Raw genomic sequence first — 27275 nt, 5'->3', positions numbered from 1 at the left:
CCTGGACAACGCGGGCTCATCAGAGACAAGGTTACCGTTGAATGCCCCAGGGAATTGTAAGAGGACCGCTGTGTTTCTCTGTATACATATGTGATCTGACGGACAGAGTGAGCAGTAATTTAAACGCTGTTTGCTGATGACGGTGTGGTGTACCGGGTAATGTCGTTGAGTTACTGTAGGAGGATACAGAATGACTTAGACAGAATTTATATTTGGTGCGATGAATGGCAGTTTGATCGAAATGTAGAAAAATGTAAGTTAATGTAAGTGACTAGGAACGAAAAAACTGTAATGCTCAAATACAGTATTAATTATGTACAGTTATGTCGATTACATACCTAGTTGTGTCGCTGTGAGGCGATATGTAATGGAACGAGCACATGAGGTCGGTAGCTGGGAAGGCGAATGGTCGACTTCGGTTATTGAGAGAATTCTAGGTATGGTAGCTCATCTATATCGGACACCTCGTATTGAACACAAGTGCAAGCCGGTCTTGAGTACTCAAGAGTGACTGGGATCCCCAACAGGTCGTATTAAGGGAAGACATCAATGCAGTTCGGAGGCGTGCTGTTAGGTTTGTTACCGGAAGGTTCAATCAACACGCGAGTATTGCGGAAATGTTCTGTGACGTCTAACGGGATTCTCCGGAGGGAAGAAGACGTTCTTTTCTCGACACTGTTGAGAAAGTTTACGGAACTAGTATTTTCAGTTGACAGCAGAAGTATTCTGTTGGTACCGACGTACATTTCGCGTAAGATCCGCGAAGACAAGATGAAGGATATTAGGGCTGATGCGGGAGGCGTATACACAGTCGTTTTTCCCTCACTCCATTTACGAGTGGAACAGAAAACGGAATGACTAGTATTGGTACAAAATATTCCCCACCATGAACCACATGGTGGCTTATGAAGTATGAATGTAAATGTAGATCTACCGAGAGGTGACACATTCGTTAGCCACCCGATTCACATTCCGTGGTACGATATCGAGATCTAGGTTTCCCTATATCGAGTAGCACTTACGTCTAGACAGTTCCTTAGAAATGAGCACGGCTGATTTTCTTCGCAACTCTGTGTGTCCCTAATGACCTTGCCGTCGACAGGACGATAAGCCCTGATCTTCATTTGTACAAGAATCTGTAAACTGAATAAAGACAAATGTCAACGTGAAATGCATATATGTGAGCTAAATTACTGAAATACATAAACCTTACAGTTTCTTAAGTATTGACATAAAACGAGGAATATTTATGATTTGCTCTCAACGACATAATATTTAAAAAGAAGTGGAACTTGCAGCTTATGAAGACAGGTGTGTTAGTTCACGTATGAGTATGTAAATGTAGTTACGTTGAATGTGGAGAGATGGTGAACGCTAAGCGAAGCGACTGTAAGTACGAAGTAAATGTCATCAGTGTCGTTATGACGTGATACGTGGAACAAAGTTGTTTATATAAAGTTCTGATGTTGCTGAGCAACAGTCATACAATAATTTTTAAATGAACATACCGCCCTTTGACTGTATCGTTGTTTATTTAATTATGACCTACGTTTCGCCCTTTTATGCCAGTTTCAACTGAAAATAACACAAACTCAATCACTTGAAACTGACATAAAAGGCGTAATCCTAGGTCGTAATTAAATAATCAATAATACAGTCAAATGGCGGTGTGCTCATAACAAAAGATGTTGTTTGTACATGAATGGCGATGTGCAGTTTGTGTAGTAAGATGTGTGAGACAGCAGCATTGTTTAGGTATGAATGAGCGCAAGAGCGCAGTTAACTGAGAAAAATGAGCAGTTGCAGCCGTGCAACGGAACCTAAAGTACCGTAGTGAAACATCTAACAGACGCTTGCTACACTCAGCACGATGATTCATCAAGCAAGGGCATCTTAGTCAACAAAATAAGCTGAAAGGAGGTTATGAGTGGCAAGCGCGTAGCAAATGTAAAGGCAAAATCCAGTGCCGGTACAGTGAAGTATGTAATACTTACGCACTTGTAAAACACAGTGGTCATTAAGCGTGCAAGGCCGTCTTAGTCACACTATGTGGAACAAGCTGTTTCCACAGAGCGATGCGAACGATTGATATTAAATACACATCGTAGCAGGCATGAAAAGAAGACAAGATGAAGGCCCACCGCCAACCGTTACAATACGCAAACACTATAAACCCACACCATTGTTTCGAAATGGATTAATTTGTAAAGTCATCTGTACGAAACAAATTAAAAAAGTAATGACATTACAGATACCAGCGGATGAAAAGTGAAATTCAGTATCTAAAGAAGACGTGGCATGGTGTAAACAACTGAAAACCCAGGATGCAGCCACATTCTCACGAGTATAGGAGTAAACTGTCCGGACATACATTTGTATTAGTGGCTTTGCACAATGCACATACTCGTATTTACTCGATTCAGTAAATTAATCACGTTTGCAAGAATGTTTGTTCGAAGCAGAGCCAAACATTCCTAGACAAGAATGTAACAAAGGTTAAAAACTAATGGTTGAAGTAACAAGATGAAATGAAAAGGGACCAAATTCGAAGAACCTTGGAGACACACCCACTCACCCACACACACACACACACACACACACACACACACACACACACTGCGTAACGGAGCGCTAAAGACCGAAGAAGATGGCTGTGGGCCATCAGTTGTTAGACTCACCAAACGGAATGCAGTTTGCAGACTACGGCAGCTTGCAGATCGACAGCTTTTTTCACTCTCCTTATTTTATTAAAATTCATTCCGAACATCGCATACTCTACATAGTCATGGACTTGTTGGCCACTTGAAAAGTGTACAAATGCCGAAGTTGTGTTAAAGTGCTGAATTTTTAGCCCCAAATTGGATATTACTCACTTATTTTTTTCTGAAATAGCAGTTTTGCAGCTACACTATATTGTTTTTATTTCATTTATTTGTATTTAAAGGCCGGCCGCTGTGGCCGAGCGGCTCTAGACGTTTCAGTCGGGAACCGCGCTGCTGCTACGATCGCAGGTACGCATCCTGCCTCGGGCATGGATGTGTGTGATCTCCTTAGGTTAGCTAGGTTTAAGTACTTCTAAGTCTAGGGGACTGATGACCTCAGATGTTAAGTCCCATAGTGCTTAGAGCCATTTGAACCATTTGCATTTCAAACTTGGTGACTAGTTTCGGAGTTGCAGGTATACTTTCAAGAATTCATTTTTGTAGTGGTTGAACCATCAAGCTGGAACCTGACATCGCCACTTGGCACAGTGAACAACCAACCTGCTTTATAGCTTGGGTGGTTAGAGGACTGAGCACTTCGGAATGGGAACACGACTCCGAAACTACCACCGAGCGAGATGGGACACTGGACTCTCATTCGGGAGGACGACGGTTCAATCCCGTGTCGGGCCATCCTGATTTAGGTTTTCCGTGATTTCCCTAAATCTCTCCAGGCAATTGCCGGGATGGTTCCTTCGTAAGAGCACGGCCGACTTCCTTTCCTAATCCGATGAGACCGATGACCTCGCTGTCTGGTCTCCTCCCCCAGAACAACCCAACCCGAAACTCCCAGAGAAGCATGAAATGCACTGCCTGAAAAAAATGTGAAGCACCGAGAAGAGGACGAGGTAATGAAATGAAAGTTCACGGACTGGACGGTGCTACCGCATTGATTACAAAATCGAGTCAAATTTACAAAGAACTTGGCAATATGAACCCATTTATCAGTATGAGGTTGCACTCACCTCTGTCCTGGATGCATGCACTGATTCAGTTGGGAAGTGTGTCATTCTCCTCTGGCAAACTGGCACACAGCTGCTGTAACTGGTCCTTGATATCTTGGACACTGGCATTGAGACTGAGATGAAGTCCACGTTGGTCCCGCACATCTTCCATGAGGGACAAATATGAGGTTCTTGCTGGCCACGGGAGTACTTCAACATAACATAGACATTTCATAGAGGCACGTTCAATGTGTGGACGAGACCTGTCCTGTTGAAGAATGCCATCAGGATACTGTCGCATGTGGGATTACATGAAGACGCAAGATGTCTTTGACGTACTGTCGCACCGTCGGAGTTTCTTCAGCCACCACCAGCAGTGGTCTGAAATTGTACTCGACGACCACCCACGCCATGACGCCTGGAGTACTGCGGCTGTGCCTCTCCAAATCATTGGAAGAGAGGGGTTTCTCCTCAAGTCGCCGCCATATTCGGCGTAGATGGTGATCCAGCATAGTGCAGAATCGCGATTCATTGCTGAACACAGTACAATGTCATTCTTCAGCAGTCCACACTTTCGAGTCGCAGCACGACTCAAAATGCACCTGTTTGTCTTCTGGTGTTTGCGGACGGTAATTCCCCAGTTCCTAGTCCGGCTGCTGCTAGTCTCAGACCAGTGGTTCTTATACCTGGCGCACAACACGGCGATACTCCCTTGCAGTGGTCATATGTGCTCGGCCGGAACCTTGACGGCGAGTGTGTTTGCCCTCAGATTCCAATGCTGGCCAACATCAGCGCACTATGACATCCTAGTACCCCAAAAAGCTGGGTATTGTACGATTCGACCAGTCGGCCAAATGGAGACTAACAATGAGGCCCCTTTCAAAATCTGTCATCAGCTGATAATGCTGTCTCATACGATACGTAACGTCTCCCTGCCTTTCACAGTGATCATCCAACATGTGGCACTGTTCGCTTCCCTTATATACCCTAATAGGCCTGGTAACGACACTAAAGACTAATGTACTCTTGTGGGCGTTCTACCTGATACAGAGCCCGGCCGCTGTGGCAGAGCTGTTCTAGGCGCTTCGGTCTGGAACCGCGCTGCTGCTACGGTCGCAGGTTCGAATCCTGCCTCGGGCATGGATGTGTGTGATGTCCTTAGGTTAGTTAGGTTTAAGTAGTTCTAAGTCTAGGGGACTGATGACCTCAGATGTTAAGTCCCATAGTGCTTAGAGCCATCTGAACCATCTGAACTACCTGTTACAGATAACTGCAACTCTAATCATTTACATACCCATCGATAGTGTGTGCACGTACGAAGTTTAATTGACGGCTGTCCATATCTTCGGGTGCTTCACTTTTTCCCTCAGGCAGTGCGTAAATAAACTGCAAAAATAAAGTGTATTAGTGGACTGTCTGTTTAGAGAGAGTTTGTCAGCTACGGACCTACAAATAAAATTCTCCTTGCAAGATGAGGGAAAAATATTATTACTCACTGGAAAAAGGTCGTTTTTATGTGTAGCTTTTTTTTCAGTAAGAGTTGAATAGAATTGGAAAGAAAATCAGCATTGGCCGTATTTTGTTGTTTTATTGTCAGCAAAATCGATTTTCGGTCACTTAGTGACCATCCTCAGTGCTGTAATATACAATTAAAATTGGTAGGCACTGGTATCAAGCTATAACCACAAGCTTAGAGTGATCACATTTATGAAAATTTTGATACCAGTACCCACCAATTTTAATTGTGTATTACAGCACTGAGGATGGTCACTAAGTGACCGAAAATCGATTTTACTGACAATAAAACAACAAAATACGGCCAATGCTGATTTTCCTTCCAGTTCTATCCACTATTTGGTCGTGGTGCGCACAACACGCCATGGAGTCGCCAATCAACAGTTGAATAGTTATTGATGATCTAATTTCGCCCCTTCGAGCGTTATTAAGGTACCAGCTGGTAATGACAGTCACAAAAGATGTGGGCAGCTTCAAGTAAAACAAAATAATTTCTCTGTTGGAGTTGTTCCCCAAAAATTCGAGATCTACTCCCTTTCGTTACAACCAAGAAAAGGTAAATAAATGTACTATCGGCGGTGCGTGAAGTACAAAGCGAATAATAAATATCAAGTGAAGCGTAGCCTTGAGAGTAGATATCACTTACGAGAATCATGAACGAATCTTCCCTCGACACCGACTTGAGATGCAGGTAGTTTGTATCACAATGCCGTTGTCCTGGAGATATCCTTTTCCCTAGACGGAGGTGGCAAAAACAGACATTTTTGTCTTAAATGGAACAGATCCACCTCGCCGTGTGTCCATTACAGGAGTAGCGGCTACCGTTGCACCTTCTGCAGGAGGCAACGGCAGCCTTGTACTAAACGATACGCGAATTCCGCCGGGGGCGAACTGACGAGGACAGTGTCTACGGAACAGATACGTCGGAAAATCAACCGGTCACAGGTAATTGCCAAAAAAATGGCGGTTCGTCCTAGACACTGTTTCCTGCCGGCTGTCGGTGTCCCCTGAGGACGGCGCCCGGCGTCTGTCGCGGGCAAGGACGCTCCGTCCCCCTCTCCCGCTACTTGCTACACGGCGACCACTAGCGGCTATAAAGGAAGGCCGGCGGCCGTTCGCCAGCACATTCTCAGTCCTGCCCGTTGCAGCTGATCCGACGCAGTCCTCAACATGCTCAAGCTGGTGAGTCTCCTCTCATTCTCAGTTATTTGTTTAATCGTTCAATTCAGACGTTCGCGACATAAACAAAGCACTGAAGCACTCTGCAAAGGCCTGTGACCGAACTTCGCTAGACAGCATCAGTCATACATCTGGTTCCTCCATCAGGCTCAAGCTTAACCGCAGCACCCTCGACGACCACAGGTCATATATTTTCACTTTCAGCCATCATTTTAGCAACATTACAAATATTTGTGGTAATTTAAAAATTTTAACAAGAGCTATGGGTCAGTGGATTTTGATTAAAAGTGCCTTCTGATTCACAAGCTAGTGGACTCCCTCTTCGTTTTATTTATTTATTTATTTATTTTTTGATATCTTAAAAATGCAATTAGTGAATCCTGCAGTGCCCACACACATTATCATTTTCCTTTTTTCTTTTGTCTACTTGTTGGCTACATTAGCCCATTTCAAAAGTATTTTTTTGTGTTCTGTTTGTTAAGTGTCCAGTGAACAAGTGATGAATAGTCCCATTATACTTGCGACTAAAATACGCTGTCGACTTTTCTGTGAATGAAAAGAAAAATTCGAAAACAAATTTTCAGTATTTCATTGTGCCAAACTGAAGAAAACCAGTGTGGTCTCATTTTGATAATCAAAGCAGAATAATTGTTTACTGCTTCTGGAGGCCGATGATGGTGGTGTTTGAAGGAGGTAGGGGGGAAGCATTCAAGGGATTAACAAATAATATAAGTCGTCATAATGGTAACTGATTCGAATTTTGATGTCGTGAACACTTTTTCATTATACCTCTGCTTTCCCATGTCTTCCTAATTCTCCCTATTATCAAAAACAGTTTAAACCAATAGGAAATTTTAACTGCTGCGTTAAACCAGTTTCACGGTGCAATAATCTGTAACGTATTTTATAAACTCAAGAATGATGGAGCAAATTCTTTATATTTTTTTAGTGAACAGACCATTTCAGTATATGTACTTCGAATACATTTTCTGATGTTACCAGTACTCACTACGTACCCTTTTTTCTTTTAGTAACGTCTCCTTTACCTTAGTTCTCAAACTAACTGAAGTCCACACTGAAAAATGAGATTATCCCTTGTTTAGTGAGTCGAATTAGGTTTCGTGAGCGATCGACGAAACTCTTGTAGCAGAACACGTTACAAACAAAAGACTTCAGAAAGAAGACAGCAGAAAACATATCTTTGCAAGAAGTCTACTTCGAAAGTATAGTGCTGAGCGACACGCGCTTATATGCGTACAGGCAAGGGCTGACGCCACTTCAGCGCGTTGTCTTTCAGGAGTCCTACATCTTACAGCGAAGTTCATTATGTGCGTATAGTGGTTGTATTGACAGTTGGGCAGAAGCGGAAAAGTATTAATAAATAACTGAAGCTGTTTCACATTAATGAAACGTGGCTAAGTTTGTTGGCGTTATGTTGTGTTAGTGTCGCAGAAAGAAAAGTATTTTTGTTACAAGAGTTAGATGATTTCCCCATGCTGATTCGTCAGGTATAGTCTCAAATCAGGTTGAGAAAGATTTTTACGTTAAGCTGGTCAAAGGTATTATCGAGGTGAGGGAACAGTCCTCGTAGGAGTGCTAGCACTAGTGGCACAAACACCGAATCATTCCTATAACACCACACCAACATGGGGTAAACTAGAGTGAGCGTTAATGTCACGACAAGAATATATTTTCAGCTCATTATAAAATTTTTAGCTCTCTGCTTGCTTTGCTTGCTCAACCTTGTATTGCTACGCAGGAAATTCGGTCTTTACGGTTTCTTAACTCACTGTCAACCGACTCGTTGATTTCCTTTTGCGAAGACATTCTGGGCATGAAATTTTGGCACAATATAAGATTTCACAGTGGAGGAAAGTGTAAACTTGTGTAAAATAAAACTCCATGTGACTGCAAGGTTTCGGATTGTTATTTCATTCAGTTGTAACACTACTTCTTTTATTTGCAATGACTGTTTATTCCTACAGAACCAATAGGGCAGTCGAGCTGACGGATGGACCAACATAAACAGTGTCGGCTGTTCTCACGCCTCGAGAAACAGCGGGAATGTTTAGCGCTGTAAGTGCAAGAAAGACGTATAGAAACGTGTTCATCAGTAATGAGTCTGCAACGGGACGCGGACAGAAAAGGTGAAATAAGTGAGGAATATGTAACGTTGATTTTCTTATTAATTGCCGATTGCACAGTTTGTTCAATATGAGCATAAAAGACGCCCACAAAATGCTGTACAGCGCCAGATTTGCATTTGGTAGGCAAAACTGGAACCTTTTTTTCTGAATAAATCCTTTCCGCGTTAACCTATTAGCGTAACTACATAGTTTCGCAACCATACCTTAATTACAGACGACACTGGACCTCCGAGAGCAGCTGGAGTTTAATTGTAACCACCCGCTATATCTCCACCTTCTCGATCGAATAACAGTGAAAATTTCAGCCACCACGAAGATTCGACCGTTACAATGATGTCAAGCGTCACCACATGAGTACTCTTTGAAGACAGGTGACGCTTTTCTATATCTGTCGCTTTTGCAAAGACAGACCACAATCAACGTGCACATTCAGTGAGCAATAAACGGAATCAAAGACAAATTTATAAGGGGAGTTAAAGTTAAGAGGAAGAAATAAAATCTTCGTATTTCTGACAGAGATGGCAATAACTAGGAAAAGGCATGGAACGGTATGGATAGTGTCTCGAAAGGATATTGTGTGTTTTCAAAGTAAAAGATGGGTCATGGAATGCAGTTAAGTCAGTCGAATAGGAAAGGAGATACTAGAAGTAGTGTATGAGTTTTGCTATTTGGGCTGCAAAATAGCTGACGATGGCCGACGTAGAGAGGACGTAAAATGTAGCAGTAGCAAGCCTGAAAAGTAGAAATTTGCTAACATCGAATAACGTATAAATTTAAATTTTAGAGAGAATTTTTCTGAGGATGTTGGTATGGAGTGTAGCCTAGATCGGATATCTAATAAAATCAGATTGGGGAAAAAGAAGTGTACAATAGGTGGTGGTAAGTTCCTAAGGAACCAAACTGCTGAGGTCATCGGTCCCTAGGCTTACACACTATTTAAGCTAGCTTGAACTAACTTACGCTACGGACAGCACACACACCCATGCTCGAGGGAGGACTCGAACCTCCGCCGGGACCAGCCGCACAGTCCATGACTACAGCGCCTTAGACCGCTGCAGTAGAAATGAAGAAGCATTTAAAGGACTGATTAGCGTGGAGAGATGCGTGAAACAAGTATTCTGACTGAAGGCGGCGCAGGAAGTAGTTTGTACCTAGACTAAACCCTTACATTTAATCTCTCAGTCAAAGATCAGCGGTGCAGATTTTTCGCTGGGAAAATCGTACCTCTTGTGATGATTTGAGACTGACAGGAGAGTGGAAGATGAAGAGAAGGGCAAATAATAGGATGAATAAAGAGTGCAGGGAAGGGACTAACAGATATGTGGAGAACTCAGATGAACGTCTGTGGTAATCGACAGACGGATTTATCCTAGGACACAAATGTTCCTTACGACGCTGCATGCATTTGTGACGTCGGGACCCCTAGCTGCAAGGCCGTAAGTGTGAATAATCGCGAGCTGTCGCGCGGACGGGCGTGGGAAAGTGCACGTGCAGTGAGTGGGGAGACCGCCGATTCTGGCGGCGATACGGGAGGGCAAGGTCGCTCGCTGGTTGGTAGCAGCAGCTGCCGGCGTGTCCTTCACACCGCCGCGACCGCCCGACTCCGCGTGCGGACCGCCACGTGCCGAGCAGCCTGCAGCTAGCACTTCCTGGGAGGTCAGGGCGTCAACCCGCGGCGCGTATGTACGGCTGGTCCAGAAATTCCGTCGGCTGTTTTTTAAAATTCTGGATTACACAAAAATAAACAAGAAATGAATTTGTTCAAATGGCTCTAAGCACTATGGGGCTTAACGTCTGAGGTCTCAGTCCACTAGACTTAGAACTACTTAAACCTAACTAACTTAAGGACATCACACACATCCATGTCCGAGGCAGGGTTCGAACCTCAGACCGTAGCAGCAGCGCGGTTCCGGACTGAAGCGCCTAGAACCGCTCGGCCACAACCAAGAAATTAACATCGAATCAATCAATAATGTGTTCTTAGTTGTTGTTTACAAATTCTTTCCAACATTCAACAGGGTGTTGAATGCCTCGACAGTAAAAGTTATCTACATTCCACTCGAAGACATCGTTCAGTCAAACCCTCAATTCCACGTCATTACTGAGCGAAACGCCAAGCAATGCATTCGAGAGGGCTCGCAACAGAGGGAAATCCGAAAGTGCCAAGTCGGGGGAATGCGGAGAACGTGGCAACACTTCTCAGCCAAGCTTTTGGGTGGCTCAAGGCTCTGAGCACTATGGGACTTAACTTCTGAGGTCATAAGTCCCCTGCAACTTAGAACTACTTAAACCTAAGTAACCTAAGGACATCACACACATCCATGCCCGAGGCAGGATTCGAACCTGCGACCGTAGCGGTCGCGCGGTTCCAGACTGTAGCGCCTAGAACCGCTCGGCCGGCGCCCCTTTATATGCACTTGGACATGAACAGTGGGTAGCTGAACTGATAAACTTCACCGTGCTGTTTAGTAATGTCAACAAGAGACAATTTAGTACTAGCTGACGTGTAACAATACGTACTGAAGCCGAGGGAGCGCATATCATCATTGTCAAAGCCTTCAACGAAAAATATTTCGGTTGCCAAGGGAACCATGATTGTACTCAGGTGTGCATCTCTTCGAAGCAAATCGATGACGAAAAATGTCTTCCTCGAGGGCTCCAAAATTATAGAAATCGCATGGAGAGAGTCGGGACTGTATGAAGGATGTTTAAGGGCTTCCCGCAAAACTTCTGCAGAGTAGTCGATAAAACCTTGGCAACGTGTGGGTCTTCCATATGGTTCCGAATTCTCCCCATGCGATTTCCATATTTTTGGAGCCCTGAAGAAAGACATTCATAGCCGTGGATTTGCCTCGGATAAAGAAGTGCACACCTGCGTACAGAAGTCCCGAACACAACTGAAAAATTTTTCCATGAGAGCACTGACCTTCTTATCTCAGAGTCGGATAAATTTATTGACAATTATTGCGATACTTTTGAAATAATAAACAGTCTACTTACATATTTTCCATCTGCCTCGTTTTCATGTGACTGACCTTTATAATCAGTCAAAGAATGGAAAAATCTTAATCCTGTATCAAACTACAGGCAGTCTGTTTTTTAGGAACTACTATTCAACAAGTATTTGTTGATTCACTAAATTTGTGTTATTTGGAAGCAGTGGTTAATTTCTAAAATTTTAGGTGCCAGAACGCACTTCTTCAACCATACAAACCCTCCCCACCTCCACTCCCACCCCCAAGCCAAGCGATAAAAATCACAAGTTTCGATTTTTGAAAACTGGTGGTTACAACCAGAAAGCATTTTTTTAAAAAATTCTTTCTGAAATTTAGGTTTTTTAAAACATGATTCCTTATAACCGAAACAATAAAACTGCAGGATTTAATATACAGGTGCTACCATCTGATCCGTAGCAATGTCACTTTGCTCCCTATTTATAGTCGATATACATCAGCACCAGTCGGCAGCCTTCGTAACTATGACATCATGTTTTCAACTGCTCCCAGTTGCAATGTTCAAACATTTGCATTGTAGCTGCTCGGTGAAGCGGAGCTTTTGGGTGTCTATTTGTATTCCTAGGTTAAAAAATAAATAAATAAATAAAAAACTATGAAATAATCCGTTGGAGATGCCGGAACGCCGTTTCGGATGAAATTAGGCCATGTTTGCAATTGAATTTGTCAGAATTTTTGTAAACAAAAGGGAGTCGCAAATCAATGGTACAGGCAGACCTTTAACGTAGGCTCAGTGTAGTTAAAGAATTTATAAGTTAGTCTCGAGAAAATTAGCTTCCTTTTTCGATAGTATTTTAATTATTTGTTGATACATTGCATATGGAAAACGATCATTTATTTTCAATACGAACGTGTTCTTCATACGTTTTTCGTCGCTGTATATGAATACGACCCGTTTACTTGTTTTGCACTACAGGGTCTAGAACTACAGTACTTCGGTCCTCGTGTACGTAGATACTCGCGTGCGCACGATTGATCTTCTGCTCCGTGGTTACCGCGGAGATCAGTGGGGGACCCCAGGGCACGGTGTTCCGTAAGCCAACGACGGGGGAACTGAACACACGCGCACACACGCACGCACGCACTCGGCCGCAAGCCCCGAAACAGAGGCGCGTGCTGCGGGCGGACACGCTGCCACCGCATCCCATCGATTAGGGCTTAATTAATCGCCGGTTAACATTTAAACGGTAATGGCGCGCCGCCTCCGGGGTGTCTCACGGGCCGCTGCCATTAAGAGGCTAACGAGGAATTAATTCCGCCGCGCCGGCAGACAAGGCCCGCGGCCGGCGTGTAGCCGCCTAAGCCCCCAATCGGTTGCCCTGCGAGCGCGGGGATTCGAACCGGGGACGGCGACAGCGAGGGCCGTCGCTCGCGGCGCCAGGAGGGCCGGCGTGTTCTGCTGAAGCCCGACTCGACTGAGACCGCCGCACGTGGCAGAGGGGACGCCGGCCAGCGCTTCCAGCGGCTCCAGGGCCAAGGTCGCGCTGCCTCCTGCATTCCGCACGCGCCCGGAATATCAGTTTGTGCAGTAAAAACGTCAAGAGGAACGAGTCGTAATTTCACGTTTCAGATGAGACCAGGATTGCTTAACTACAGGGATTCTCTCCCTCGTAACGTCGAGAGACAAACATATATTCTACATCTACATCCATACTCCGCAAGCCACCTAACGGAGTGTGGCGGAGGGTAGAGTACCTCTATCGGTTCTCCCTTCTATTCCAGTCTCGTTTTGTTCGTGGAAAGAAGGATTGTCGGTATGCTTCTGTGTGGGCTCTAATGTCTCTGATTTTATCCTCATGGTCTCTTCACGAGATATATGTAGGAGGGAGCAATATACTGCTTGACTCTTCGGTGAAGGTATGTTCACGAAACTTCAACAAAAGCCCGTACCGAGCTACTGAGCGTCTCTCCTGTAGAGTCTTCCACTGGAGTTTATCTATCATCTCCGTAACGCTTTCGCGATTACTAAATGATCCTGTAACGAAGCGCGCTGCTCTCCGTTGGATCTTCTCTATCTCTTCTATCAACCCCATGTGGTACGGATTCCACACCGCTGAGCAGTATTCAAGCAATGGGCGAAGAAGCGTACTGTAACCTACTTCCTTTGTTTTCGGATTGCATTTCCTTAGGATTCTTCCAATGAATCTCAATCTGGCATCTGCTTTACCAACGATCAACTTTATATGATCATTCAAAAATGGTTCAAATCGCTCTGAGCACTATGGGACTCAACTGCTGTGGTCATAAGTCCCCTAGAACTTAGAACTACTTAAACCTAACTAACCTAAGGACATCACACACATCCATGCCCGAGGCAGGATTCGAACCTGCGACCGTAGCGGTCGTGCGGTTCCAGACTGAAGCGCCTTTAACCGCGCGGCCACTCCGGCCGGCTATGATCATTCCATTTTAAATTACTCCTAATGCGTACTCCCAGATAATTTATGGAATTAACTGCTTCCAGTTGCTGACCTGCTATATTGTAGCTACGTGATAAGGGATCTATCTTTCTATGTATTCGCAGCTCATTACACTTGTCTACATTGAGATTAAATTGCCATTCCCTGCACCACGCGTCAATTCGCTGAGAATCCTCCTGCGTTTCAGTACAATTTTCCATTGTTACAACCTCTCGATACACCACAGTATCATCCGCGAAAAGCCTCAGTGAACTTCCGATGTCGTCCACAAGGTCATTTATGTATATTGTGAATAGCAACAGTCATACGACACTCCCCTGCGGCACACGTGAAATCACTCTTACTTCGGAAGACTTCTCTCCATTGAGAATTACATGCTGCGTTCTGTTATCGAGGAACTCTTTAATCCAATCACACATTTGATCTGATAGTCCATGTGCTCTTACTTTGTTCATTAAACGACTGTGGGGAACTGTATCGAACGCCTTGCGGAAGCCAAGAAACACGGCATCTACCTCTGAACCCGTATCTATGGCCCTCTGAGTCTAGTGAACGAATAGCGAAAGCTGGGTTTCACACGACCGTCTTTTTCGAAACCCATGCTGATTCCTACAGAGTAGATTTCTGGTCTCCAGAAAAGTCATTATACTCGAACAAAATACGTGTTCCAAAATAAAAGTTATTATTTGCGATCTTGGCAAAGAAATTTATCTTCTCTAATGCATGATCACAGATCGCTCTTTTGGCTTCAATTCAACAAACTAAAAGATGTTAATAACTTTCATTGTTTTGACTGAGTGACTAAAAGACAGGAAGTGTGTAAGTGTTGACAACGTCTAAGTTCCTGTAGGCGAAGTACCAGGACAATGAGTGGGTACGAAATTATAGACAAACTAGTTGAAAAAACTTTCTCATACTCAGCTGGCTGATTATTGAGGCCATAGGTAGCTTGCGGGATGATAGGAAGTTTTTTGTGAGTTATTTGACTGACATAATCTGAACAAGCAATCTGGAAGCAAGAAAACATCTCCGCTTGCGAAATCGTCAACATTTAGTACGTGTCATTTATTGAAGCTAAGTAATTCAGTACTTCTGTTGCCATTTCTGACAGGCGGTTTGAACGTTCGTATAAACAGTGAAAATAATCATAGCCCCTGTAAGACTAACATCTTGCCTTGAAATGAAATATGAATGCTTAAACGAACTTCAGCTTCCTTAGCTGGTTGGGTGTCGGCCTCATTCCTTAGCAGAATTGCCTAGCTTCCTGCTGGTTACGTAAACCTCTGAGTCCCAAAAACATGAAAAATGCATATAATTTACTACTTTTTCACAAACTTAGCCTTTATTGTCATCATATTCAACGAATACAACAAGAAATTGTCAAAAAGTAAACAGCCGAGTATTTTATGGAGATGGTTTCACTCTGTCAACATCGTCATGAACTGCATTTTCAATGAGTAGTTCATGACCTGGCAAAAGAATCGAATTTCCCGATGCACTCGCTTGATGGAGAACATTCACAGAATCATTCTCAGGGTCACTTTTGCTTCAGATGTCTCTGAATCCAAATCACTCGGAATTTCTGCTTCTAAAAACGGACATTTAGATCGTGTGTGACGTCTCGAAACTTTCATGAGCACATAATGCCTAAAACAAATTATAGTCCTAAATAAAAAACGAAAAACGGCCCTAAAATTTAATAAATTTACATCCAGTTACAAAATTAATCATACAAGTAAAAACGAAGCCATCGTTTTTCTCTGGGATCCATTCACAAAAGCAGTAGTAGAAACTGAAGTTCACGTTGGAATAACTTTAGATAAACGTACTTTCACTGTCAATGATCTCCTCAATATGATCACTATAGAAAATCAACGTATAAGTAAATTATGTAACAAAAATTAGCAGGCACAATTGTCGTAGAACCACATAGTAAACACTTCGCACCGGTTGTTGCTTTGAACACTCTAAGCATCTCCTGCGTTTTACACAATATACGTAGAAGTACCTCAGTGTACCGCTGTCTTGCAAGAGCATCGGTAGTTTCACGTGAAAGGCACTAGTACTTTAGAAGAAATGGTGGTTTGGAGCAGAAACCACAGGATGTCAAAGGGATAAGGGGTGATGTTATCATCCTCTGACTGTCGCACACCATTTTTGCTCCTGAAGTTTTAAGTGCGGATTGTATCAGAGAAATTTGATAGCCTTATGTCACTTCTTATATGCCTTCTACATCAACGTGATATCTATATTACCGGTTTTGGTATAGCCATCATCACAGTGTGAAATTTCATAAACTGTTTACGTTTTATGCCATTGTCGTAAGCCATTGCCATATTGATACGACATGAACTGAAGTGTAAATAATAATATGTGAACTTTCGTATCATGTTGACGGTCATTACACGGTATCAGTAGTGATAATAAAGGACATCCAGACAGCTGCGTGTCAAGCATTACCTACTATTGTATTTAGACAAAGAGAGGAAGAATGTCAACCCTAGTGACCTGAAGCGAGTATTCTTGGCGTTGAGTGGAGTGATTCAAGAGTCGGTGTGGTGTACCGGCGTGAATGTGAGTGCTCGGGTGATAAGAAATACACTACTAGCCATTAAAATTGCTATACCAAGAAGAAATGCAGATGATAAACGGGTATTCATTGGACAAGTATATTACACTAGAATTGACATGTGATTATATTTTCACGCAATTTGGGTGCATAGATCCTCAGAAATCAGTACTCATAACAACCACCTCCGGCCGTAATAACGGCCTAGATACGCCAGGGCGTAGAGTCAAACAGAGCTTGGATGGCGTGTACAGGTACAGCTGCCCATGCAACTTCAACACGATATCACAGTTCATCAAGAGTAGTGACTGGCGTATTGTGACGAGCCAGTTGCTCGTCCACCATTGACCAGACGTTTTCAATTGGTGAGAGATCTGGAGATTGTGCTGGCGAGGGCAGCAGTCGAACATTTTATATATCCAGAAAGGCCCGTACAGGACCTGCAACATGCGGTCGTGCATTATCCTGTTCAAATGTAGGGTTTCGCAGGGATCAAACGAAGGGTAGAGCCACGGGTCGTAACACATCTCAAAGTGCCGTCAATGCGAACAAGAGGTGACCGAGCCGTGTAACCATTGGTACCCAATACCATCACGCCGAGTGATACGCCAGTATGGCGACGACGAATACACGCTTCCAATGTGCGTTCACCACGATGTCGCCAAACACGGATGCGACCATCATGATGCTGTAAACAAAACCTGGATTCATCCGAAAAAATGACGTTGTGCCATTCGTGCAGCCAGGTTCGTGGTTGAGTACATCATCGCAGGCGCTCCTGTCTGTGATGCAGCGTCAAGGGTAACCGCATCCATGGTATCCGAGCTGATAGTCCATGCTGCTGCAAACGTCGTCGAACTATTTGGGCGGATGGTTGTTGTCTAGCAAACATCCCCATCTGTTGACTCAGGGATGGAGACGTGGCTGCACGATCCGTAACAACCATGTGGATAAGATGCCTCTCATCTCGACTGCTAGTGATACGAGGCCGTTGGGATCCAGCACGGCGTTCCGTATTACGCTCCTGAACCCACCGATTCCATATTCTGCTAACATAATTGGATCTCGACCAACGCAAGCAGCAATGCCGCGATACGATAAACCGCAATCACGATAGGCTACAATCCGACCTTTATCAAAGTCGGAAACGTGATGGTACGCATTTCTCCTCCTTACACGAGGCATCACAACAACGTTTCACCAGGCAACGCCGGTCACCTGCTGTTTGTGTATGAGAAATCGGTTGGAAACTTTCCTCATGTCAGCACGTTGTAGATGTCGCCACCGGCGCCACCCTTTGTGTGAATGCTCTGAAAAGCTAACCATTTGCATATCACAGCATCTTCTTCCTGTCGGTTAAATGTCGCGTCTGTAGCACGTCATCTTCGTAGTGTAGCAATTTTAATGACCAGTAGTGTATGTTCCTACCCTAACACGGGTGTAGGCCCTTGACCACCGCGTTACCTCCCCCGGTCTGGGTGAACGACTCCCCGCGTCATAAAGTAACAATTAGAAGCGAAACGTGCAGCAGCGTTTTACTGCAGTCTATTCCGGTTAGCGAACGACCTCTCAGCGGGAATACGAACAATGCGCTGCGATCCGAATGCTAAAGAACGCGTCCAAGGCTGTCGCTGCTCGCTTTTAATGCCCAGCTGCCGCTGTCCACTCGGCTTTGGCGAGCGCGACACGGGTTTCCCGGCTGCTCTGTTGTCTCTGCCTATTCCGGAACTGCTCTGAAGGTGAACCGGAGGCTCTCTCTGCCCGCTCAGATCCGCAAACCAATGACCACCGGACACACGACCCACCGCGCTTTACTTAACAGCGCACTGCTTCTGTTTTGAATAAGGCCATTATACATGTTCCTAGCAGGCGTTCGGAGTCGTGAAATGTCTATTCCAATATCAGTTAGCTACAAGCGTGACGTTTAGTACACACGGCATTGCAGTTAAAGCGTGCAGACATTTTCTGACAAGGAGTTCTGCTAAGATGCACGAACGCTTTGCTTGTTCATTTTGTTGATACTTATCTTTGCCCTTTTAATTCACGCTTTTTCCCTCGGGAACTTTCTAGGATTTAGGGTTGCCAGTGTAAATGGCTGAGTGTTAAGTTAATTCTTACAACATTCTTCAGTTTCTCGCAGTCTTGCTCAGACTCTTGTACAAGAGCAAAGCGGTGTGTAAGAAGCCAAAATCACAAGTGTCAGTTCACGGAAATCGAAAATACCTCCCACAAATAATGCTCACCAGATTAAAATTCCGTACCGTTTACCAGAACTGGTTCTAACGGATTCCACTAACTGACTTATTGTTTTGCTAAGACCCGCGCTTTGAGGGTTCTGTACAAACTTAATTATGTATATAGCCAGTTCATTTACAAGCTTTGATGAATGAATTTCAGAGCATCAAAATATGTGGCACTAATGACCTATCTTTTGAGCGCATTGACTTAGAAATTTGAATTTTTTACGCTGTCAAGGGGCCATAAGCCTTACCGTTTGACATAAATTTCAACTTGATACCTCTAAGCGTTTCTGAGAAAAAGAGGTCTTAACAGACGGCAAACAGACACACTGCAAAGTGATCGTATAAGGGCTCCGGCTTCATCGACTGAGGACTTGTTAATCGATTTGACTTATTGACATATGTATTATGTCATCTAGTTTCTTTTAGTTTCAAGTACAGTCACGTAACAGTTGTGTGCAAACAATAAATTTTAAAAGACTGTTCTAGGCCGTTCTAGGCGCTACAGTCTGGAACTGCGCGACCGCTACGGTCGCAGGTTCGAATCCTGCCTCGGGCATGGATGTGTGTGATGTCCTTAGGTTAGTTAGGTTTAAGTAGTTCTAAGTTCTAGGGTACTGATGACCTTAGACGTTAAGTCCTATAGTGCTCAGAGCCATATTTTTAAAAGACTGTTAGTTAAAGTTAAACTAAATTTGTGTTCTGCTATTCATGTACTGGGATCTAGCACGTCTCCTACCAGAATATCTGAGCAATGGCTGGAAGCACGCTCTGTCGGTTGTGTTTTCAGCTGCATTGGTTTATTTCAAAGTTTTCTGTGTTGCCTGATAAGAATAGTGAACGTACAATTATTCTGGCACACTACGTTTAAGAACAGATTCAGGACGTAGTGGGCAAAACAAGTTTAACAATAGTAGTAGGGATGAAGGTGAGAACGTATCATTTTCTCAGTCATGTGAACAACTGAGTCGGCGAAAACCGATTACAATATGTTTTCTTTAATACAACATGTTTTCTTTAATCCAAAACGGTGTTTGAAAAACAAGTGTTGATGCTAATTCTTCCGTACTTACATACACTGAGTAGTTACAGAAAATGGATGGAGACTTAAGCAACAAACTATAGAAATGATGGCAACGTGAGACAGATTCGTTGGGTGGTTAGCTATTTTGGGGGAGGAGACCAAACAGCAAGATTATCGGTCCCATCTGATTAGAGAAGGACGGGGAAGGAAGTCGGCAGTGCCCTTTCGAAGGAACCATCCCGGCATTTGCCTGAAGCAATTTAGGGAAATCACGGAAAACCTAATCACTGCGCCACCACGCGTGAGACGATACTCAGCACTTATTTAACAGATTGTTTGAAATTCATATCTTTTCTACATTTTAGTGAATCTCTAATTTCTTTTACGGTATAAATTTGTCGATTGTACTTTAAATAAAACCAACGGGTGTGAAGAAAGCATTGTAAAAAGTGCATTTACGAACGGACGCTACTGAAGCGCTGTAAGACAGTAATTTTAATAGTCAGTAACTGACTACTAGAAAATTATTTTTTCTTTGAAATGCAAGTCCCCCTCTTGCAGTCGCAGATATTTTGTTTCCAAATTACCCTCTTTTCCGAAGGATTAATCATTTCGTTCATTAACAGAATTCTTAAATTACCTGAATATCGGAATGGTGCGAAAAGTGGCAGTTGACCTTAAATAACGAAAAGTGTGAGGTCATCCACATGAGTGCTAAAAGGAACGCGTTAAACTTTGGTTACACGATAAATCAGTCTAATCTAAAAGCCGTAAATTCAACTAAATACCTAGGTATTACAATTACGAATAGTTTAAATTTGAAGGAACACGTAGGAAAATGTTGTGGGGAAGGCTAACCAAAGACTGCGTTTCATTGGCAGGACACTTAGAAAATGTAACAGACCTACTAAGGAAACTGTCTACACTACGCTTGTCCGTCCTCTTTTAGAATACTGTTGCGCGGTGTGAGATCCTTACCAGATAGGACTGACGGAGTACATCGAAAAAGTTCAAAGAATGGCAGCACGTTTTGTATTATCGCAAAATATGGGAGAGCGTCACGGAAATGATGGAGGATTTGGGCTGGAAATCATTAAAAGAAAGGCGTTTTTCGTTGCGACGGAATCTTCTCACGAAATTCCAATCACCAACCTTCTCCTCTCCTCCGAATGCGAAAATATTTTGTTGACACCAGCTTACGTAGGGAGGAACGATCACAAAGATAAAATAAGGGAAATCAGAGCTCGTACGGAAAGATATAGGTGTTCATTCCTTACGCGCGCTATACGAGATTGCACTAATAGTGAATTGTGAAGGTGGTTCGATGAACCCTCTGCCAGGTACTTAAATGTGATTTGCAGAGTATCCATGTAGATGCAGATGTAGATGTAGATGTAGATGAATCTGGAGCATCATATCTAACAAAATGTGAAGGTGGGTATTGCCCATGCTCACACACGAGGAGGATGAGAAAAGTAGCGATGTCTTTTGCATTAATGACAGAAAAAATAGCGGTGCTGTGAGAGAAAGGTCTATAACTGATTAAATGGCTGTCTTTGGTGCAAAATTCGCCTAACTAAAAGAAACTGTTTACATATATCAACAGTGGGAGACGGAATTGTTGTACTTGTGGTATGTGGCAGCCTTCTTTGGTCATAGCGTTGCAGGACTGACAGACATTTTTTGTGTAATCTGTATGTGGTGTGTGAGACGGCTGTGCTGACGCGTTGCCTCTGTTTGTTGTGTGCAGGTTGCCGTGCTCCTCCTGGTGCTGGTGGCGGTGGTGTCGGCGCAGCAAGGTGCGTACGACCAATTCTTCAACCTGAACACGGCGCGCGACCCTCGTACCAACACCGGTGAGTGCGAACCCGCGGCGGCGGCAGTGCTACACGGTTGGTCTTCCTCAGCGGCTGTGGTGGCACCCCTGGCATGCTGCACGTTGCATCTCTGCCCTCGCACCAGTGACCCTTGTGCACTCTACATTGTCACTGCAACGGATGCACGTCCCAGACGCGAGTGCTAGCAGCACTGCCACATTCACACGCGACACTACTTCCGGAAGCCAAAAATCGAAATTAGCAAACCGTTATCCATTATCACGTTTACATGATAAGGCCTAAATCGATTTTTCTACTCAAGTCCAACATTGTTTTCCCGATCGTCAGTTGTTTTATATGAATCAGTTCTCTCGATTCTCATCTAGTTGGCTAGTCACAAAGGCTGTTTTTCTTCCGTTCGCTGTAGGAGATGGATAACATCTTTCTTAGTATAATATTTCTTCCAATCAAATGAATACCCTTAGCTGCATACAGGCGTTGATATAAGTCAACGGGGACAGTTGAAAATGTGTGCCCCAACTGGGACTCAAACCCGGGATCTCCTGTTTACAGGGCAGACGCTCTATCCATCTGAGCCACCGCCGACACACAGGGTAGTACGACTGCAGGGACTTATCTCTGGCACGCCTCCAGTGAGACCCACATTCGCAACTTATTGTCCCGCACTATATTCATACTGTCCCTGCCCATCATACTCATTACTCGCGGCTTCCCTGCCGATTCCCATAAGAGTTCTGGCACTGTTTGTGCATCCGCACAAAAGAAGATGGTCAAATGGCCGGTGAGCCTTAACTATATATATATATATATATATATATATATATATATATATATATATATATATATATTAGCCTAACTAATGGTATGAAGATGGTATCAGTTCTTTCGGACATGTCCGAAAGAACAGATTCCATCTTCATATATATAATATTTCTTCGCTGTACGAAATGTCACTCAGTACACAGCAGCCGATCTTTCTAAAAACTGGACGGATCATGATAACCGACGTACATTTCAACAATGGGGGGAGCGTTCGCATGGGAAAGGTAATCGATTATAGAAGAGAAAATCCGATATCTAGAACCGCATTTCCAAAAGTGGCCTCCTTGGCTGACACAATAACTGTTTCCTAGATGAAAGGCTGAGCCAGACACGGATAGAATCCGCTTGGTAGAATGTGCTACCTCTCGAATTTCCCCAAGTTGTGGACTGATATCCAGTTTTTCTGGCAACTATGCTACTAGAAAAAGCAGACTGAGATTCACTGAAAATATTCCGAAGTGGAAGTCATAAATGAAGAAGTTCATTTACGAAACACTGATCGTATTCTTTGATATTGCATCGTGGGACAGTTTGTTTCGTCAACAAATTTGCGAAGTCAAAGCTGGAGTGTCTCTACACTCAATCAGCTAAAAAATTTGTTACTAAGGTGGTCATTCTTTAGATTCCGTCTGGGGTTACATTACGCTCTGCCGTATAATCAGTGCGTAATAACTATTGCAGTAAGTTATTTCGCAATTCGAGCACATTTAGACGCACCTCAGCAGTCACGTGCGCCTGTTCATCTTCAGGACTCAAACAGGACGTTTAGATATTTGTGAATTACCTACTCTCCACCTTGCGTTCCTAGGTGATTTGCAGAACGCAAATCTAGTTATGTACCTACACGTGAAACAGGTTATTTATTGCCAGACGGCGGGAAGTGGAGGACACGAATTGATTGGCTCAGAGGCTGCTACACATGTAGTACGATATTGTAATGCATATGTTGTTCAGAATTACAAACATGATTGACGACGTATGGAATCTGGGTCTGGCTCTGAGTCGTGCGCCGATAGCCTATTAGTAGGCGACCACTCGCGCTAAGCGGGAAATTCGGGTTCGACTCCCAGTCAGGCACAGACTTTCAATGTCGTCATTCCGTTATACAGCTGCTGATTCTCCATATTCGCGAGTACATTTCAAGCACACTTGCGATAGGTGCCCGTTTAGTTAAGATATGGAAAACAAGGCTTGCAGTACCAGCAAGTAAATTCTGTACCAGTATTTCCACTCAGTGTGTTTCACATTACGTCTTTACACAATAAATAACATTCAGTATTTGCATGGTGTTAAATCTTAATCTTACTAATTACTCAACGCTGCACTGTTAAATAATTTTCATACATTTATGGAGCACCACTGGATGTACATGTACAACTCTACTACGCACTGCACAGCACAACTGGAAATGGACTTGATGTCAGTCACTGGTGAGTTTGAACAGATCCAATAAACCGTAAGAGGAAGCTCGGAAAAATACATAACGGAGTATAAGACTCTTGGTCCCCGAATACAGAGGCAGTAGAGAGGCGAATTTTTCTTTAGTGTTTTACAAGCCAGTGTCCGCCCCCGGTAGCTGAGTGGTCAGCGCGACAGAACGTCAATCCTAAGGGCTCGGGTTCGATTCCCGGCTGGGTCGGAGATTCTCTCTGCTCAATGACTGGGTGTTGCGTTGTCCTAATCATCATCATTTCATCCCCATCGACGCGCAAGTCGCCGAAGTGGCGTCAAATCGAAAGACTTGCACCCGGCGAACGGTCTACCCGACTGGAGACCCTAGTCACACGACATTATAATACAAGCCAGTATGTTTTCTGTAAAATACGGTGGTGAAAGAAACTTCCGCGGAGAATTTGGGTAGCATCAGCCGCCATAAAACTGCTGTTGTCTCTGTACGCCAATTTCTGTTCATCAGGGTTCCTACATGAGCTGGGTGACCTCCTTGGTTTTCACCATTACATAGTTCATCTAAGCCTTCACTCAACTTTTGTGGAAATAAGGAGGAGCTTGCGGAATGGTGTAAATTTGGTATGTTTGCCACGAAAATATGCAGAATATATGTGCAAGTAGAGAAGGTGGCCTCGTTCTACATTTACTAACCGTTATTCAAACGTTACGCAAAAGCCATTCGAGTACTGCAAGCTAACACTGCACTTAGGGTTGGCAAGCGTCTTCCGTGACGTAACAGGCGAGAGCTACGGGGAATGCTTGAGACCGTTGGCCAGTTGGTGCTTCTGCCAGCGAAAGCGAGTCCGACCAGCGTGTGGGTGCGGCCGACGATTCTCCTCAGTGGAAAACCTGCAACTGGAACTGCGAAGTACCGAACACTTGGAAGCAATGTCAGGAAGTTGCTACATCACTAACAGGTCTCTCAAATATCTAAACGCGCTAAGAATGAGATTCAAGCTACCGCCTCCTGATAAGAAGGGGCGAAAGATATACAGTTTCAATTGAATACGATCTGATGTGTGTCATAATTTCTAAAGCCTGGGATGCACAGGTATGCTGCTGCTTGATGATGTAAATGATTCGTCAAGTAGGAGAGCATGAAACCGAGTGACAATGGATACATAGAGAGGCAAGTATATATTATTTTTGTGATATTTCCCCGTTTTTACTGATTCAGTGCTAGGGGTGGGAAGACAGGGGAAGGGGAACGAGTTTCTGAATAGTAACCCATTACTCGCTCATTGTCTACTTTGACCGCCTCTATTTGTAGGGTAAATACAAATTAATTAACGATAGATGGTCTCCAGATTGTTAATTGACGATTCCTCTTCGAAATTGTATCCACAGAAATTTTGTGGATCAGAGGGTACCGGTTAGATCTTGACCAGCATTGTTGCGACTGGGGATCGATTCCCATCGCTGCAAGATGGGTGGGGGCAGCAACAAAGACTATTATTTGGTATGGTCGTGCAAAGAAAATTGTGGACATAAGAAGCTTTGCAAAAACTGCAATTGTTCTTGATGAATTTCAGTCCACAATCTGTAATAAAAATGTGCAGAATTCCCTTGATCCTAAGAAAAATCAGTGAAGTATGTGTTTCAGGATTTTACTACGCACGGTGAATTTATTACAGCTCAGAAAGTGACCCAATGGCTCGTGAAATCCAGCAACAGAAGCAGATTACCGTATTTTTCGATGACAGTAGTACGATATGTCCGCTCTCTAACATTGAAGATTTAGTATAATTTGCTTACGAAAGCCGTTGGCGTTTCTTGGACGTTAGGCTTCAGAGAATCATCTGCATCTCAACTCACGTTTCGATCCTAGTTCATGTTGTAGACTCGCGCTTTTCACTCAGGAACGACAGAAAATATTTTCTCCGTTCAGGTTCCTCGTAAGATCAATTTCTGCATGACACTTGTCTCCTTCCCTGAGTTTCAGATTTATTTTCGAATTAGTCTTGTGGCTCTTCTAGTCAAAGTAACACTTACACGCAACGTCTATAAATATTTGTTGGATATTTTCCAATCTCTGTCTTCCTACCCCTCTGCAGCTCCCTGTAGTACGTTCCATAGTCTTGTCCGTATAGTTATTGCTTTCCACATATTTCTTTCCTCACCGATTCCACAAAGAAATTTCGGATTTCTCATAAGTTCGCCATTTTTACTACATCCTTATACAATATCACATTTCAAAAGCTTCGATATTCGCAATGTCAGTGATTCACTCTTATACAATGATTTGCTCCAAGCCTATATTCTCAGAAATTTATTCCTGAGATCAAGGACTATATTGTATGGTAGTAGATTTGTTTTATCGTGGAACGCCCTGTTAGCGTGTACTAGTCTGCTTCTTACATCCGCATCTTCGTCCACAAATTTTGATGTTAAGTTCATCGCTAATCCCTTTTCTGCTACTCGTCATTACTTTCGTCTTTCTTTCGTCTACTGTCAATCAGTATTCTGTTCAAAATGGTTCAAATGGCTCTGAGTACTACGGGACTTAACTTCTAAGGTCATCAGTCCTCTAGAACTTAGAACTACTTAAACCTAACTAATCTAAGGACATCACAGACAGCCATGCCCGAGGCAGGATTCGAACCTGCGACCGTAGCGGTCTCGCGGTTCCAGACTGTAGCGCCTAGACCCGCTCGGCCACCCCGGCCGGCCAGTATTCTGTGTCCAATATGCAAATAAACAGCTGCTTTAATCCTTTCTGTCACTAAGAATAGCGGTGTCATCACAGAATTCTATGACTGACGTCTTTTCATCTTGAATTTTAGATCCACTCTTGGACTTTTATTTCCACCATTGCTTCTTCCAGGTAGGGCTTGCATAGCAGGGGACAAAACTGCATTTACATCTTACAATCTTTTTAATTCGAGCATTCTTTACTTGGACTTCCATTATTATTCTTCCCTCTTGGCTCATGTACTTATTATATATATTATATGTGACTGGTGTTCCACTAAACATTACGGCTGTTTTTCTGAGAATTTCGATCCTCTTGCAGCATTCAACTTTGTAGAACGATTTTTCTAGGCCGAAAAAGTGTCTTGGTTTTTCTTGACTCTTGCCTCTGTTGTCAATATATTGAGCATTATTTCGGTTATTTGCAGTGTAAATATGGTAAAAATTGAGAATAAGAAACAAAAGTTTTGACGCAGGCAGTCGATCCTACGACCCTCGGATTTCGCGCTGCGCCAACTGCTGCCTGGAAGCTACGCTAACATAAATGGTTCTGTTGTGTTGGCAGAAGAGCCAACACCGTGTTACTAGTGGAGGCCGAAATGCACGCGTTTTAGCTCACGCAGGCTGGCGTGAGGAGGGAAGAACTATACTGACGTGAGAT

General features: G+C 43.7%; 1 protein-coding gene across 1 annotated transcript in view; it reads left to right on the top strand.

Moving 5' to 3' along the window:
• Positions 1–6355: 6355 nt before the first annotated feature.
• Positions 6356–27275, top strand: part of LOC124796322 — a 38096-nt gene continuing 17176 nt past the window's right edge. The window contains exons 1-2 of the mRNA XM_047260455.1: positions 6356–6403; positions 21565–21670. Of these exons, the coding sequence (XP_047116411.1) occupies positions 6392–6403; positions 21565–21670 (118 nt within the window). The 5' untranslated portion in view covers positions 6356–6391. The remainder of the gene's footprint in view (positions 6404–21564; positions 21671–27275) is intronic.

The sequence above is a fragment of the Schistocerca piceifrons genome, chromosome 1 (genome assembly GCF_021461385.2).
Source record: "Schistocerca piceifrons isolate TAMUIC-IGC-003096 chromosome 1, iqSchPice1.1, whole genome shotgun sequence".
Taxonomy (NCBI): domain Eukaryota; kingdom Metazoa; phylum Arthropoda; class Insecta; order Orthoptera; family Acrididae; genus Schistocerca; species Schistocerca piceifrons.
The sequence above is the reverse complement of the archived record's forward strand: the minus strand, read 5'-3'. Positions and strand labels throughout refer to the sequence as shown.